This window comes from Sceloporus undulatus, chromosome 8 (assembly GCF_019175285.1).
Source record: "Sceloporus undulatus isolate JIND9_A2432 ecotype Alabama chromosome 8, SceUnd_v1.1, whole genome shotgun sequence".
NCBI lineage: Eukaryota > Metazoa > Chordata > Lepidosauria > Squamata > Phrynosomatidae > Sceloporus > Sceloporus undulatus.
In genome coordinates this window covers 32939839-32956423 of record NC_056529.1, presented here as the reverse complement: position 1 = coordinate 32956423, position 16585 = coordinate 32939839, and the positions used below count along the sequence as shown (strand labels likewise).

The 16585-nt window shown below is 39.6% G+C and overlaps 1 protein-coding gene across 4 annotated transcripts in view; it reads right to left on the bottom strand.

Annotated features, from left to right (window-relative positions):
- Window positions 1-16021, bottom strand: part of PIGQ (phosphatidylinositol glycan anchor biosynthesis class Q) — a 38634-nt gene extending 22613 nt beyond the window's left edge. For 2 of the 4 annotated variants that reach the window (XR_006100539.1, XM_042437997.1), the window contains exons 1-4: window positions 14429-15199; window positions 10628-11328; window positions 4440-4571; window positions 2466-2586 (exon numbers count right to left, since the gene is read on the bottom strand). Coding sequence is in view for 3 of the 4 variants with exons in the window: in XM_042437997.1 (XP_042293931.1) it covers window positions 2466-2586; window positions 4440-4571; window positions 10628-11301 (927 nt within the window). In the remaining variant the exon portion in view is untranslated. Of the gene's footprint in view, window positions 1-2465; window positions 2587-4439; window positions 4572-10627; window positions 11329-14428; window positions 15200-15913 lie in introns of those variants that run through there. The other 2 variants (XM_042437998.1, XM_042437999.1) reach the window with 2 other exon arrangements.
- Window positions 16022-16585: the final 564 nt, after the last annotated feature.

The window sequence follows — 16585 nt, the reverse complement described above, 5'->3', positions numbered from 1 at the left end:
TGGTATAGCTTCTGGGAAAATAGAAGGGGACTGACTAAGCTGCAGCAGAAAACTATATATAGAACGTAGCAACAAGAGTGAATGCGTGTGTGTGTGTGTGTGTGTGTGTGTGTGTGTGTGTGTATAAATAGATAATAAATAAAAGTTTTATTTCTATACCGCCCTTCTTCAAATCAGGGCGGTGTACAACAAGATTAACAATACAGTATACATCCATCCAAGTACAATATATAAAAAGAAACCATATCACAATAAAATAATAAAACCAAACATATTAAAAACATTGCAGCCTCATGCCGGTCTAATGCTGACAGAGGAACGGGGGGGGGGAGGAGAGTACATATTCAGGGGGAAGTATTCAGGGGTAGGCTTGTTTAAATAGGTTTTCAACCCCTTCTTAAATTGGGGTAGGGAGGTGGCTGCGCGGAGCTCCATTGGCAGCGAGTTCCAGAGGCTGGGGGCCGAGATCGTAAAGGCCCTCCTAGAAGTAGAAGCTAATCTGGCCTCCGGAACTCTTAGAAGTTGCTGCCCTGATGATCTGAGGGTGCGGGGCGGATTATATGGGGAGAGGCGGTCCATCAGATACCCTGGGCCCAAGCCATTTAGGGCTTTATAGGTAACGACCAACACCTTGTATTGCGCCCGGAAGCGAATAGGCAGCCAGTGCAGGTCTTTAAGCACTGGGGTTATATGACTGGCCCTAGATGTATTAGTGACCAGTCGAGCTGCCATATTCTGCACTAATTGCAGCTTCCGGGTATGGTACAAGGGTTGCCCCATGTAGAGCGCATTGCAGAAATCCAAGCGAGAGGTTGGATATATATGGCATTGGTAAGAGGGAAATTCAAGGAAGAAGGGGTGGATTAAAACCAAGAAATCTGGACAGGCTGAACTTCATGTCCCGTCTTTAAAATAAACTGATCATTCCAGTGTCACTGGAAAGAAAGTGAAAAGATACAGATAGATGAATGGTTAATGAAATTAAATGATATAAGACAACTAGACCTGCTTTCATGTAAATTGGGGGACGGGGAGAAGGATAAACTGGAAAAAGAATGGGGTCAATTAGTGATGTTTCTGAAAAAAAGATGGTGTCTGGATGAAAACCTGGCTAGGTTGGTTATCTAAATAAAGTAAACTGTATTAGTCCAGGAAAGGAATATGGGAGTTAAATGTAAACAAGGCTATACTTATATGATATATTTTGGAGAATACGTCTGGATATATACAATCTATGGATAAATATATTTTTTTTTGCTTTAGTCTCTTTTTCTGGCTTGTTTAGGAATATAATTATATGTTTTTAGGAGACAGATATGGTTGTATATTATTATTGGCAAGAAGCAAAAAGAAGACAAGTAAGCAACACAAAAGAAGATAAAAAAGACAGGAAGCAAAGTCATGAAGAACAACTGGTGATGTAAAGGATATGTTTTTGTGCTGAGATTGTAATCTGTAATTTGTAAATATGTATTGTATTAATATAAACTAATAAAAATATTCAAAATAAAATAAAATAAAATAAACTGATCAAACATTTGACTACAACTCCCTAATTCCTAAGATTTATGAACTAGGGTTTTTGATATATTTGCCATATTGCTTTTAGCCTATAAGACTGAGCCACAGGTTACTTTTCTTTAATAACTGGCTGTGATTCAAGGCTGATCGGTACCACCGCTGACTTCCTCTCTTGCTGTACAAAGGGAAGTGCAGGATGCTTCAGAAATAGAATCTCATTTAATATTTACAATGTGTGAGCCATACAACAGCAATAGATTCTTTCACACACACACACACACACACAAATTAAAAAGATGAGAGCCTTCCTATAAGAAATTTTATTTTGCGCTATCATACTCTTGGCAGCTCTCGGAATGTAGGAACAAACTTCTTCAAACTGGTGCCCTCTCAGTGCATTGGATTTTAGTTCTCATATAGCCCAATATCCCAGGTTGTGAGGTTCTTGCCTTCATGAGGTGTTGAGCATGCTAGGAAATCTGGTTTGCTTCTCCCTTGACAAACTTGGACTGAAAGACGTGGCAAACCACAGGAAATGAGATTCCACCTGAACATTAGGAAAAATTTCCTGACAATAAAAGCTGTTTGACAGTGGAAGGAGCTCCTCAGATGGTGAAGTCTCCTTCTTTGGAGGTTTTTAAACAGAGGCTGGGTGCTCATCCGATGGGGTTGCTGTGATTCTGTGTACTTGAAACAGCTTTGTTGGGCAGCTCTTTGCAGACACAATGGTCACAGGGGGGAAAAAGTTATTTCCCCCCACTTGGCAAGTGAACCACCACCATGTTAATGCAGATACTCTTATTAGCTGCAGCTGCCTCTCTCAGCTTGGTACCCTCAAGCTGGCTGGGGATGATGGGACTGAACTTCAACATATCTGTAGGGCAACAGGTGGGAGGAGAATGCATTATAATTTCAAGCATATAGGGCTCAAGCCAAAAACTTACATCAGCCATTGGAACAAGGTCATTGGCAAGATGTCCAATACGATTCTTCTGATACAGCCATGACATCAGCAGTATCCCCAGAGTCACATCAATGAGGACAGAAATAAAGATGTTTGCTTTTCTGAAACCAGAATAGAAATAAACCAATATAACGTACCATAAGAGGGTTGTCAAAATGCAGACAGGATTCCCCCCCCCCCATAGCCTTCTCCAGTAAATGTTTCGGACAACAATTCCATGGCCAATGGTGACTTGCAGTCCAAAACATATCTAGAACTCTTTCAGGTGTGCTTCACTATGTCAACTAAGCCATCACATCCCCACCATCTTAAAATCACTGTCCATAAATTTCCAGGGAAACCATAATTTAAAATTGCTTATTTTTCAATTTTTATCCACTCATCCAGTCTCTTTGTGCAGGAGCTTCTCAAAGCAATGAGACTCACAGTTTGAAAATCCACTTCAAAGACTAGTTTCCATTTCCTGAACAGTCTGTAAGTATTTTTAAGTGCCACTATAGCATTTATTACTGGCAAACCCAATACAGCACTCTATCCTCGTTCCTTGCCAGCAGGATTCTTATCCTTCATGACGTTCTGTTGCAGAATTTCCTCTGTGGCTTCCTGCAGGCTTGAAAGGATCAGTATTACTCCGTCATGCTGGGGTTAGCATAAAAGGTAAATGTGATGAAGCTATCAGCACATCATAATCTACAGTTGCATTATGCCGATAGCAAATTCTGTATAAACCCAGGAGAGTGACCCTTAAAACTTAACTGATTCACTGAATGCAATTCTCCAAAACAATAAATCATTGCATTTAACTTTCTCATCCAAAGTTTCAAAACTCTGCCCTGAAAAAAGGATTGAATCAAATAAAGAAAGAAAACCAGAAGCAAAAAGGTATATAAGCAATGTCATGGCAGTATCCAGAAAACCAGGGGCACTTGAGGTCAGCAAAGGCAAGAGCACAGGCAGGTAATGTACAGATATTTCTAATAAATAGCTCTGCCAGTTTGGGTTGCCAGGCCTGTTTCCTGGGCAACCCTCTTTTTCAGTAGGTAGAAATGAAAGTTGTGTGGGTGGCAATGTGGAGGCAAAAGCACAAGTTGATTTTTTGCAGTGCAGCAGCACAGAACACAAATACCATGAAGCAGAGCATGTTTGTTCTCTCTCATTCTCACACACATACTCACAATGTTCCACTGTATTTTTAGCAACATGCTAATAGTTTGTCACTCTATACACCCTTCAAAAAGACACCACAGTACTTCTGTGTTACAGTGCATCAACATACACTGATATTTTCAAAGCTTTTTAGCTTCAGGGAAGTTTCCACATAGATTTAGTTGAGTCGTAATTGTCATTGTTGTTGAATTAACCTCAATTCATGGTGAATCTACCAACCCAAGTAAAATTTCTGGGCCGATATAAGCTGAAATTTGCAGCTGGCATAAGTAAGGTACAGTATGTCAGGGAGCATACATTTGTACTTGCTTATTTTGCATAATTAATTATGCTTCAGCTGGTTAGAGGGAAAGGTAAGGAAATCCAAGAGGTCAGAGTCCACCATTAATGGACATGCCTCTGGCATCAGGTTTCACCAGTTACAGCTACAGAAATCCTAACACTCATCTTGAATGCTTTAAGAGTTGGAAGCTGCTTTTAAAGGTGGAATTTGACATCCAATTGTATTTACTTACCAGCATTTTACTGATCAGGCTATACAAGTGAAAGGCTGTCAAAAGAAAGACAGTACATCTTTGTGTGCTTGCACAAAAATCCCACTAGGGCATGCTGAAGACCATGGGCATCAGCCCTTAGACACTGGCCAATATTACTAATAGCAACTGGGATAAACTGGACATGTTCACGTGCATCTCAAGGCATGTTTTGGTGTACCTAACACAGACCACACAAATAAAGAACCACCCACATATAGCAACAGACACACACTCTCACATAGATTACTCACTTCATCAGCTGGGTCTGGTTTGGAGCTTTTCTCTTGCTGCTGATGATTTGGAGGTGTTGCAGCCGGTGCCCCAGTTGCTCACATGTTGAAAGTTTGCTCCAGATGAAAGACAGAGGCCAGACAGTCAAGGCTCTAGGTAAAAAGCAAAGGGGTCCACAAATGAAAACAGACACAATATTCCCACAAATATGAACCACCTATGCAACTGAAAACTATATGTGCTTTATCCTTGAAGATCAGTGGAAAAAGGAATGGGGGGAACAATCTGGAAGCACCTTTATTTAGTTTAGCATCAATGTTGGGAATTTCAATCCACTTCCTCAGATTTCCCAATTAAATTAATATGCGTTGCTACTGTTTTTATACCACTTATGCCTTTTGAACTCTAAATAGAATCACACCCAATCCTGTTTAGGCACTCCCTGAACTCACCCCTGTCCTGGATGACTAGAAAAATGAAAAGTTAAGCCCATGGCATTTGGGCGGTGTAGTATGGTGAGGAAGAAATGATTATACCACTGCTCTCAGCGCACTTGGTCCCAATTCATATTGCTCCTTAGCACTACTTTCTCTTTTTGAAGCAAAGATGTGATTGCTAACAACAGCCATATGTTATGTGTCATCTACCTGTCTCAAATATTGCATGGCACACCGTCTTTGGACTACAGAAGAAAACATGTGAATGGTTGCCACATGAAAAACGTCTTGCACAAAACAAACTAACAGATTATGGGCCTTTGAGCTGAAGAACAGCAGAGAAATAAAGTTTACTGACACTATACTGAGCTAGAGCAGAACATCTTTCCTTGACACAAATTTTCTCGAAGTAAGGCATTTTGACTTTGAAAGGTTTAAGGATTCAGTCTGCCATAAAAGAGGGAATTGGGACAGCTCTGGAAAGGCTGTTTCACATGGCATTTCCAAACCAGCACAACTGTTCTTAGAAGTACCATGTCTTCATGCTCTGAAGCTGACTTTTAAGTGGATGATTCCCCCAGTAATCCTTTCTAATACATTATAATGAACAGTGTAGATAAGAGCACCTCTTGATGCTAAATCAATGCTTACTAGTCGCTCTTATTAAAGCTGTTTAAATAATCTTGTTTTATGCAGCAGCACAACAGAAAATCCCAGGGTCTGTAGAGTTATGTTGGTGTGAAAATCTACAGGGGAAAGTGATAAAATATTGTAATCAATTTACTATAATCTTGTATTCCATAAAGAAGACTATTTTCACCATCTCCCCAACTGAATGTCAGAACAACTACTAAGTTCCAAGGCTTATTTTATTTATTACTAGTATGGGGCGACACTAGTGGCATAAACCAAAGGCAGAAACTGAATTAAGTGCTATGTCCGGAGAAAACACCATCTCCTGATGGTTACCTCAGCATCCCTCATTCAGTCTTCACCCCTGCTAGAGTCCAAATAGATCTGAATAGAAAAAATCCAAACATCTTCCTAGACTTTATAACTACTTCCTCCATACAAGTAAGAAGATTTCTAAAGAGCGCATAATGGAGGATTCCACGGACACTGGCAGTCATATATCTTAGTCACTGCAACCTGATCATACAACTGTATCACTCTAAGGCACCAAGAACAACCACACCACAGGAGAAAAACAAAGAGAATTATTGGTGGACAATCCTCAGACTCTTTTCAGCTGCATTTCACAGGTTTGTCAAGTTAAAATCTGAATCCTCAGAAGCCATCACTGTTTGCTCCACCTCAGAATAATTAAGAAATGCATAACAGCCAAATGCAGGATAGCGTGAAACATCATTTTCAGTTCAGGTTCCTAGAGTTATTACACACTTTGCTGCAACCTATCAGCACCTCAGAGCAAAATGAGCACACCGCTGTACATTTGGCCTGTCTGATAACAACATCTGAAGTGACAGAGGAAAGCGCATGTCACTTGCTGATGCCCTAAAAGACTCCAGTTGGTGGATGGGAGGAGAGAATCACCCTAGGCTAACCGCACATTCTGGAGACTTTAATTGTTAGACATGTATGTTTGCAAGCACCATTTTTTTATTCTCTCTTCCACTTCACATGATAATCAGCAGGATACTATTTTATTATAACAGAATTCCAAAGCACCTAGTAGCATAGCTGGATGCTATGAAGGCTGAGCGTTGGCAGTGTTTAATTTTTAAATTTACTTTTAAGAAATGCTCCTTGCTTGCCTAACCAGTCTCAGCTCATTTTGATCCTTGGCTTTCCTTAAACTAGTCCTGCAATCTCGGGCTGTATTTTACTATCCTTACTGAGCAGCGGCTCCACTGTTTCTCTTGGTTCAAATGTATCCGAAAAAATCCCTTTTTGTTGTTCCCTGCTTGCTTAGCCAATTTATTCTGAGCTATAGACTTCCCTATACTATTTCTGCAAGATTCCAAAGAGTTTAACATATACATTTATAGGACAAATGACAGCTTAGATAGCTACAATGGCCAAGAGTGCCTACTATCCGCTTCGGCTGTTACACCAGCTGCACCCCTTCCTAGAGCTGGAGAAAGGAAAGATAGTAGTGCACAGTCTGGACTTCTGCAAAGTGCTGTACATTGGGTTGCCTCTGTACCAAGTTCAGAAACTTGAAAACATGGCAGTCAGGTAGGTTTCTGGTATATCAGGAGTGATCATATTACAACAATATTAAAATCACTCCACTGGCTGCCAATTAGTTTCTGGGCAAGATACAAGGTGTTGGTTATTACCTTTAGAGCCCTAAATGGTTTGGATCCAGCTTATATATGGGATCACCACCTCCCATAAAATTTGCTTCGTACACACTATTCCTCTGGGAGCATTCACTCCAGTCAGCCAAGATTAGGTTGGCAATTGTCACCCAGAGGACATTTTCTTTAGCCACCCCTAGACTGCGGAACGACCTGTCAGAAGAGATTTGACAACTGAATAAACCGTTTGAATTTAAAACAGCATTAAAGACCGGCTGGCCTATCCAGGGATGATTTTTAAATTATGAATTTTAAATTATGAATATTAAACTAAGGGTTGACATTAGTCTGTTTTGTGTTTTAACTGGTTTGTGTGTTTAAAACTGATATGTACTGCATTTTAATCTGTTGCTGTTCTCCATCTTGGTCCATGGGAAGAGATGGGTAAGAAATAAATATTATTACTACTACTACTGCTGCTGCTACTACTACTACTATTACTACCAGTTTTGCTGGGTTCCTTTTGGTTATGCACACTGCTAGAAAGAAAACTAGACTATTTATGTATTTAGTGTGCTACGAAGTGTATCTCCCTCAATAGTCCTTTTACACCTCTATCATCTATTGTTACTACTTGTTTTAGTCAATTTTGTGCTTTGACATACTGTACTTTAAAATTATAAGCGGTTGTATACCTTTCATAATTTGTGGTTTACATCCTTTGGGTTGCACCCGTACATCTGACAACTAACAAAAAATCTTGCACAGTATTAATGCAATTTCTGATATACAGCTTGTTCTTAAGCATTTTAGACTGAAAATATCTCTATATGTTCAGGCTTAATTACGTGCGCAAAACTATTGCAAAATCTAAACCTTTAAACAATACCAGTACCAACCACAAGATGGTGGTTCAGAGCTGCCTGTAGTACCTGAAAGACATTTCTAGACATATACTATTATAGGCACTTGGTATATGAAAATGTTAGAAACATCCCATATCCATGTCCCTATCTATACTTTACGTTGCTGGATGGAAATACTGACAAATACATTTACCTTTCTAAAACTGAAACGCAATTATGATGTTCATTCATTCAATTTCCCAAGCAAAGTTTAAAATCTTGCTTCTCCTTAAATACTTCCAGTATTGCTGTGGAATGTAGGAAGCTGCATTCTATAGATCAGACTGTTTGACCCTCCAACCCAGTACTGTCTGCTCTGGCTGGCAGTAACTCTCCAGGAATTTAGGCAGAAAGAGAGAGAGTTTTCCTACTACCCAGCAATTCAGTCAAGATCCACAGTGAGTTTCATACTGTCAAGGCTATTGCATACCCAACAACTCAGCGATCTAGCTCAAACTAATGCTTTGCTGTGCTTCTACAAACTGGTTACAATTAGATTTGTTGTAAATGCTTTGTTCACAGAGGTCTATCCGCCTGCAATGGATGCAGTTTGACACAAAACCTCCATTCCCACACAGGCATTCAAACAACAGGATGAAAGCTAAAAGTGTAACACATCAAATAGAAAGTATGAAAAAGCTAATCTTCCATGACAAATATAGTCAGTTGGAAACCTGTTGATGGATTCCATTCCCCTTAGCCTGAGGCTACACTTGCTGTGGTTTGCTCACAAATGCTTTTAGCAACTAGTATCCAAATGGAATTAATCAAACTGTCCTTTACCAGCTTGGAAGCAAAACTTCCAATCCTCACATTCTGACAGCACAACATAATCTCACTCGACGCCGTGTTCAGCTCTAGTGCTGAGCTTTACAGGCACGGGCTTTTAAACTTCACATCCTTTCAGAATTACACTTGGGAGCCAGCACTTTGCCACTCTCCCAGAGCTTTCCATTGAGAGCAGTACAAGAACTTCACATCAGTGGCATTTCAACAAGGCTGAATGTTTGGCTTACCACATGTCTGCACTTTTCCCCAGAGCTTTGAAAGATTCCTTTCATGAGCTTGTAAAGGTTAGAATTTCCCATCCAGCTTGGCTACTGGGGCAGAGGGAGTCTTGCTGCCAAAGTAGGTTTCAAATTCTGCTACTCTGTGGAATGGTGCAACACTTTCACACCAGGGATACCCACAGAAAGCACATAAACTAGTGGAGAGGCAGATCCTTGAGAGAACAAAATAAAGGCACCAGGTATTCCAAGTCCCATCAGGTACAATAGGCAAACGTATAATGATGTCAAAGACAATTCTCTCATTCAAAATTGGTTGTGTCTTCAGCGTGAAACACTGAAATATACCACAAGAGAACACATGTGTACCAGGCATATGGGCCTGTAGCTAATCCTAATACTATGCAAAGTATGGCGCTTCATTATTAGTAAACATGTTAATGTATCCATCACTGGGATTATGCCATTTTTCATTATTCTCCTATCTTGAAATGGAGGTGGAAGATATAGATGTTTTTCTATAAAAGCCAATTGTATGAAGAGCTGACGTTGATTAGTCTAGGAAACCTGAGATCTCTTGCAAAGGACTGCACTCCATAGCTAATGGTATACTTTGGTACTGAATACTGTACATGGAATTGGATTTTCTACCCTTCCCTTTCCGGGGGTGGCCTTCCATGGCACCAGAGAGGTTCCTACTTCTCCAAGGAAGGATTTTAGCAGAGGAAGGAGATCATAAACTCTGGGAGAAGAAGTGTAAGAATATCTTGGGCAAGGGTACCACATGGCTGGACATGACATATCCTAAAATATGCTTCAAGTGTTTTCACTGATTTCACATACAGTTACTAGCATGTTATATCCAAGATCAAAATTATCATTAAGAAAACCAGAGTTTCATTAAGAAACTCCAGGGCTGTCTGTGGCACAGCATTATTACACAAGGTTGCACCAGGCATATCACTAGGCAGAGCTTTGTCCACTTGTATCGCTGATGGTCCTTTACAGTGTAGTGTAATATGGTCACATCTTGCAAACTGGGCATAGATTATTTACATTTATCACACAAGAGTCTACATAGCAAAGCGCATAGTTACTCAATCAAGCCATTTTTAGTTGTCAGCATCATGAATAGTAATCAAATTACTTTTTTATATAATAAATTAATAGTAATCAAATTACGGAAGACATCATTCTTTCTTTCATCCTTATCCAGTATAAAGCAATTTAACTGCTAGGTTAATAATTCCTTGCTAAGTTCAAACATCATGGCACAGCAGACTATAGCTTCCTTAACCCAAGGTTCCTTTAAAATATTTGACAGATTCCTCTCCTGTGCACAGGGATTGCTGGGCATATGTTTGATGAGGAAACACTTTTTGGAAAGTAGAAAGTTTGAAAACTACTATGCCAGACCACATACTCAGAAAACTAATTTTTGCAAATCAAAACACCACAAGTTTTTTATTATGGTAATAAGAAAAATTAATTACTATACCTATACCCACTGCTCTAGCATACAGTGCTGATTCTGCTCTCCATTTTAGTTTGCTTCTGTTCATCACATTAAGGTAACCCAAAACCACATGACATACCTGCTTTTACAGATTCCAGAGACAAGTGAAAGTAGGAATGTTATCAGCACACATGTGGGTACAGAGGCTTGTTTCAAGAGTTCCACGATAATACTGGCTTCTACACCTTCTGATTGCCAGTGGGTAAGTTTGATGGGCCCCTCATCATACCGATCTCTCATAAACAGTAACTTGCTCTTTGCAACTGTGTCAAATACAGCAGCTAGTCTGGAAGAATCTACTGCCTTCTGATCATTAGAAGCAATTGGGCCTTGAGGGGGGTGAAGCTGTGAAAGCATCACTTTGCGCTGGTCATAATAAATCAAGACAATTTCATCTTCTTCATTGCTGCTGGACATTTTCCGAGTGGCCGAACATCTCCAAAACTTGCTCCCTTTCTCCTTGTGGAGCTGGACCCAAGGGTCATGTGAGAAGATTGCTCCAAGGTCTTCAAGGAACCTTTCTAAACTCTCTTCTTTGGCTTGCTTGCTATTTGTCCAAGAGCCCAACACACCCAACTTGACCTGTGTCTTGTGCTGCAATTCGGAGAGATATTGCTTCACTTGACCGGGAATGAAAGGGAAGTGGATCACAGCCAGGATAACAGCAGAATTCTGTTCTGGAATCCATCGTCCAACCAGGAGGCCACTTTCAGCTGAGGAGCAGCAGAAAGGGAAGAATATCTTTAAAACCATGTTACAGAAGCTTGAAAACTATAAAACCTAGAGATAAAACAAACACAAAAATTATATTAAGATACTTATGGGTCCAAACACAAAGCCAAAGGAAGAGAGAGAAGATATAAGTACAGTACTGTATACGGATTAAATTTTTGTATTTATTAAGTGTTATGCATTGAAAATTAATAAAGATCATTAAAAAAAGAGATAATAGTAGCCCTTTTATTCTCTGCTGAGCTAAACAAGGGAAGGACTATAAAGGGAAGGACTGTAAAAGCAGAAGTTATAGAGTAATAGATTATAGAATAATAGATTTCAACAGTGACAGCGGAATAGACTTCATTTGTAGGTGATGGATTTCCCTTGCTAAAGGTTCTTAAAGCTTTTCCTACCACTTATCTTTATGGTATTATTCACCTTTTAAGTTTCTGTGTAAGTGAAGATACAAGATACAAGGGCCAGAAACAAAAAGGTGGCAGGGCAAATATTACATCATTAGTTAAACACATGCGCGCACATAGATGATTTTGCTCTGAAATCCAAGGTGACACCAAAACTTCAGTTTTCATAAAGAGAAATGAAATGTTGACCCTGGAACTAAGTGACACTGTCTCTTTAAATAACTCAGAAGTATCAAATAGAAACATCATTCCTGTAAGGAGAGGGCAAGCCTGGAGTTAACAGCATTCAGCAATCGTTGTCCTTTTTCTGTCCTTCAGCACTGCACCAAGGACGCCACGTGAAAAACGCTAAGCTCCCCTCAGGCTGTATTCTCTGTGACAAGCCCAGTGATTGGAAAAGAACCCGTACTGTCGCTTTATGGCATATATATCAAAAAGAGGACACACAGAAAAGGGATGTCTCTGCTGAACCCTGTTTCTCTTAGAGTAAGTACACTATGAACGTATCTATGATTCTGACATTTTGCTCTAGAAAACATGCAGTTCATTTGCATTTGGGATGCCTCTACACTCTGGCTGATTTAGTCAGGGAAAACACCAGCCTGTCAACTGCTGCTGGAGGAAGCGATGTCTGTTCATGGATGAATTCCCAGTCCCTCGAGGCAGAAAAATGGTGTCTGCTTGGTACATGTCCTGAGAAAGACCACAGTTACTGGTACCAAGGGCTAATTCATCTCACTAGCCCTTTCATTTTAAGAGCACTGCACTAAAAAAAGTCATTCTCAATAAAAACATTGACAGTTAAGAAGAACTTGGGAGTGAAACTGGGGAGCAGAGCAAAGAATGAGACCAACAAGCCTCACAATGACAATCCCCCCTCAGCAGAGTATAAGGACAGCATTCACTGAAAAATATGCAGTATCCCCAACTTTCTTGGGCTGAAAAGAAAAGTTTGAGGTTCCAAGAAAACTGGATTGTTGTCCTTGGCAAGTTTCTTCTGAAGAAGTTTGCCATTGCCATCTACTGAGGCTGAGAGACTGTGACTTGCCAAAGTGGGTTATTATGGCCAAGTGGGGAATTGAACCCTGCTCTCTAGAGTCATAGTCCAACACTCAAATCACTATACCATGCTGATAACACAACACACACACCACACAATCCTCTATATACTCTGTATAAGTCTAGAATGTTAGTCAAAAAATTGTCCCAAAAAAACCTGGGTCGACATATTCCACGGGTCAATGTAAGTACTGTACTATATATATATATATATATATATATATATATATATATGGTATATATGGAGCCATCTCCTTCCTCTGAATAGAGTGGTAAAAGGCGAGAGATTAGTCCATCCTGGGACCACCAAAATGAAGCATGGATCCCCTCTACTCTCTCATCCATCCAGCCTTTAGGATGAGCACAAACAATTATGCTTGCCAGAATTTTGTAAGTTCTTTAGCATCATTTGCCTTTGTATCATCCTTTACATCCTTTGTTACATGCTCCTAGGTTTTACACTCGACTTATCCACAGGTCATATCAAAATCCATAATTTTGGCTCCAAAACCTGCCCTTGGCTTATACATGAGGTTGACTTATAGTCGAGTATATACAGTGCATCCCAGAGCTGAGAAAAGGCCTAAGGGATACTGACCAGATTATAGAGGAGGGAAATGTTTTCTAGCTTGCATTGTAACTGAAAAAAAGGAGTTTCTGCACATATGGTTTCTGTGGTCTAATCGTCCTTGTTGCATTTATACCGTATCTTGTCTCTACAGTGAAAATCAAGGTGGAACAGACATGGTTTCCAGGCATTCTCACATTCGGACACTGAACATTTAGTCCCACGAAAAAATTGGGACCTCTAATATCTCAAACCAGACCCTAACACAAGTCCAAGTGGCACATCTCTGGGGAAAGAACCAAAGTCCAATACTCTCTCAGCTACAAAGCTCACTGGCATAAACATTCATGACTCAAGCCTACATTATCAGTTCCCAAAAGCTTATATCCTGAAAAAACAGCTAGCCTTTAAAAGGCCATAAGATTCTTTGTTTTCTCCTAACACAAACACTCTCCTGGAAAAGTAGTAAAGACAGACTTCTGCATTTCTACTAATATGCAGGATTGGGCTAGGAAAGCACCACAGTCTGCACATCTTATTCAGGATGTTTCCCCACCTCCGTGTATCTTACACTCTTTAGTGGCCAATCAGGCTTGTTGCTGTGTGCCTTCAAGTTGTTTCTGACATATGGCGACTCTATCATGGGGTTTTCTTGGCAAGTTTCTTCAGAGCAGGTTTGCTATTGCCATCCTCTCAGGCTAAGAGAGAGTGTGACCTGTCCTAGGTGGGTCTACATGGCTGAGCCAGAATTCAAACCCTGTTCTCCAGAGTCACAGTTCAACACTCAAACCATTACACCACACTGCCACCAACTAACAAAAGGCTACAAGGGGACCAGTTTTGTTTATTTGTCTGTCAATAACAGCAGCTTGCTCTGCAACAGTTACTACATTTTGGAGCAAGAGTAGAGAACATACTTTTCTCCCCTGATGTCCCAAGACTGCAAATCCCATTATCACTTAGCAATGACGAAGCTAACAAGGAGTGTTGGAAGTTGCAGCCCATAGTGGTTTGAGCACTGGACTAAGACACTGGGAGACCAGACCATGTTTGCCTTGTTGCTGTGTGCATTTCAAGTCATTTCTGACTTATGGAGACCCTAAGGGGAACCTACCATGGGATTTCTTGGCAAGGTTGCTTCAGAGAAGGTTTGTCATTCCCTCATGCTGACCAGATATCTTGACCACAAAGAAGGACAAGGCACTGCAAAATGGAGCACATTCAAGAAAAAAACATGGGGGTTTAACAAAATTAAAGCTGCAAGCACTCATATAAATATAAATTCATGCTTCATTAGAGTTTCTCACACGAAGGAGATCAAGAGTTTATCCCATGAATATCCCAGAAAAACCTCGTAATTATGAGAAATGATTTCACACGACGTCAGACAAAACCTGCCATTAAAGTGGTCACAAAGAGGCATTAAGGTGCATCTTTTTACTTTTGAGATTTCAGAGACAATGCATTTCTGATCTCACATTATTTGAGCAATTCTGTATGATAATTATTCATGCAATTACTCTCCATTTCCGCTTTATTTGTGGGATGCTTTAAATGCATTTTAACCTCTCAATGCGAAGTTAGCCCAGTGAGCCTTAGTGAGGCTCAAAAGGGAGGACATCTTGGAATTCCTCCTGGACAGAAATGGGGGACGTGTCCTGGGAATGGAGTACCTCTGGATACCCTGCTTTCCCTTCCCCTGCGGCTGAGAGAGAGTGACTTGCTCAAGGGTCGCCATAAGTCAGAGATGACTTGAAGGCACACAACAACAACAACAACAACAGCAAGTGGTCATAACATTTCAACTGCATTTGGCCACTTCATTTTCCGATTTAGCCTTATATTGGCATTATTATTATTACATGCACACACACGTAATATTATATATTATATAATACATACACACACATTATATATATATATATATATATACACACACACACACACATATATGTAATATATATTATATGTATATTACATATATGGATATAGAAACATACACATACACATACATATATGTAATATTTTATATATATATACTCACACACGCACATATATGTAATACTGTATCTACCTATCTATCTACACACTCATATATATATGTAGTATTATATATATAATATGTATATATTATATTATATACATACACATACACACATATATGTACTATATATATATATACACATATATTTAATATATATATATACACACACATATATCTACACTCTTATACTGTATATATATATATATATTATACACATACACATACACACTCATTTATGTTATATATATATATATATATATACACACACACACAAATATGTAATATATATATACATACACACATATATATAATGTATATACATATACATATACAAGCACACATATATGTAATATATATATATATATATATACACACACAAACACAGACATGTAATATTTTTACACACACATATATAATATTATATACATATTAATGCGACACAGACAAAAAGAAAACCCCATTTAATCCCCCCAAATGTTTCATTGAGATGTTTGGTTTCCCCTTTCCTCCGATTTCCTGCCATTCTGGGCCTCGCAGGCTTCCGTCAACGCTCACCTTCCCCGACGTCGCTTTCAGCAGCAGGCAGAGACCGCGCCACTACTTGACATTCGACCCACTTCCGGCTTTTTTACAGGCCGGTTGCTAGGAGACGCGGTCCGTCCCTCAAATGCGTCCCCTTTGTCCGTCCCAGATTAGGTTCCGGGCGGCACCCTCGTTCCCCGACGTCGGGGTTCCGGGCGGATTTAGTTCCCCTTCCCTGACCAAAGGAATGTGGTCGAAAACACACTGCAGAAATAACCCACTTTGAGACCGCTTTAACTGCCCCGGCTCAATGCTAGGGACATTAGTTAGTTAATTAATTAAATTTAGTTAGTGACTGTTAAATTTGTCACAGTGCTTATGTTTTAATTGTGCGCTTGCTCTATTGTTTTTTGAGGTGTTTTAATTCTGTAATATCGATCTTTAGACCGTACGCCGTTTATTGGCAGGTTTTTAATTCTGGTTTAATTCTGATTTCTTTTCTTTTCTTTTTTGAATAAATTTTTATGAGAAATATATATTAAAACAACAACATCCAACTTTACGAATACACAAAAACAATACATCTACCTGCCACTGCAAACCTATGTTCTACATACAAACATATAACATATATACATTCATTTTAACAACACAATGAGACACCAAACTTAACAACACAAAAGGAAAACAAAAAGTAAAATACAG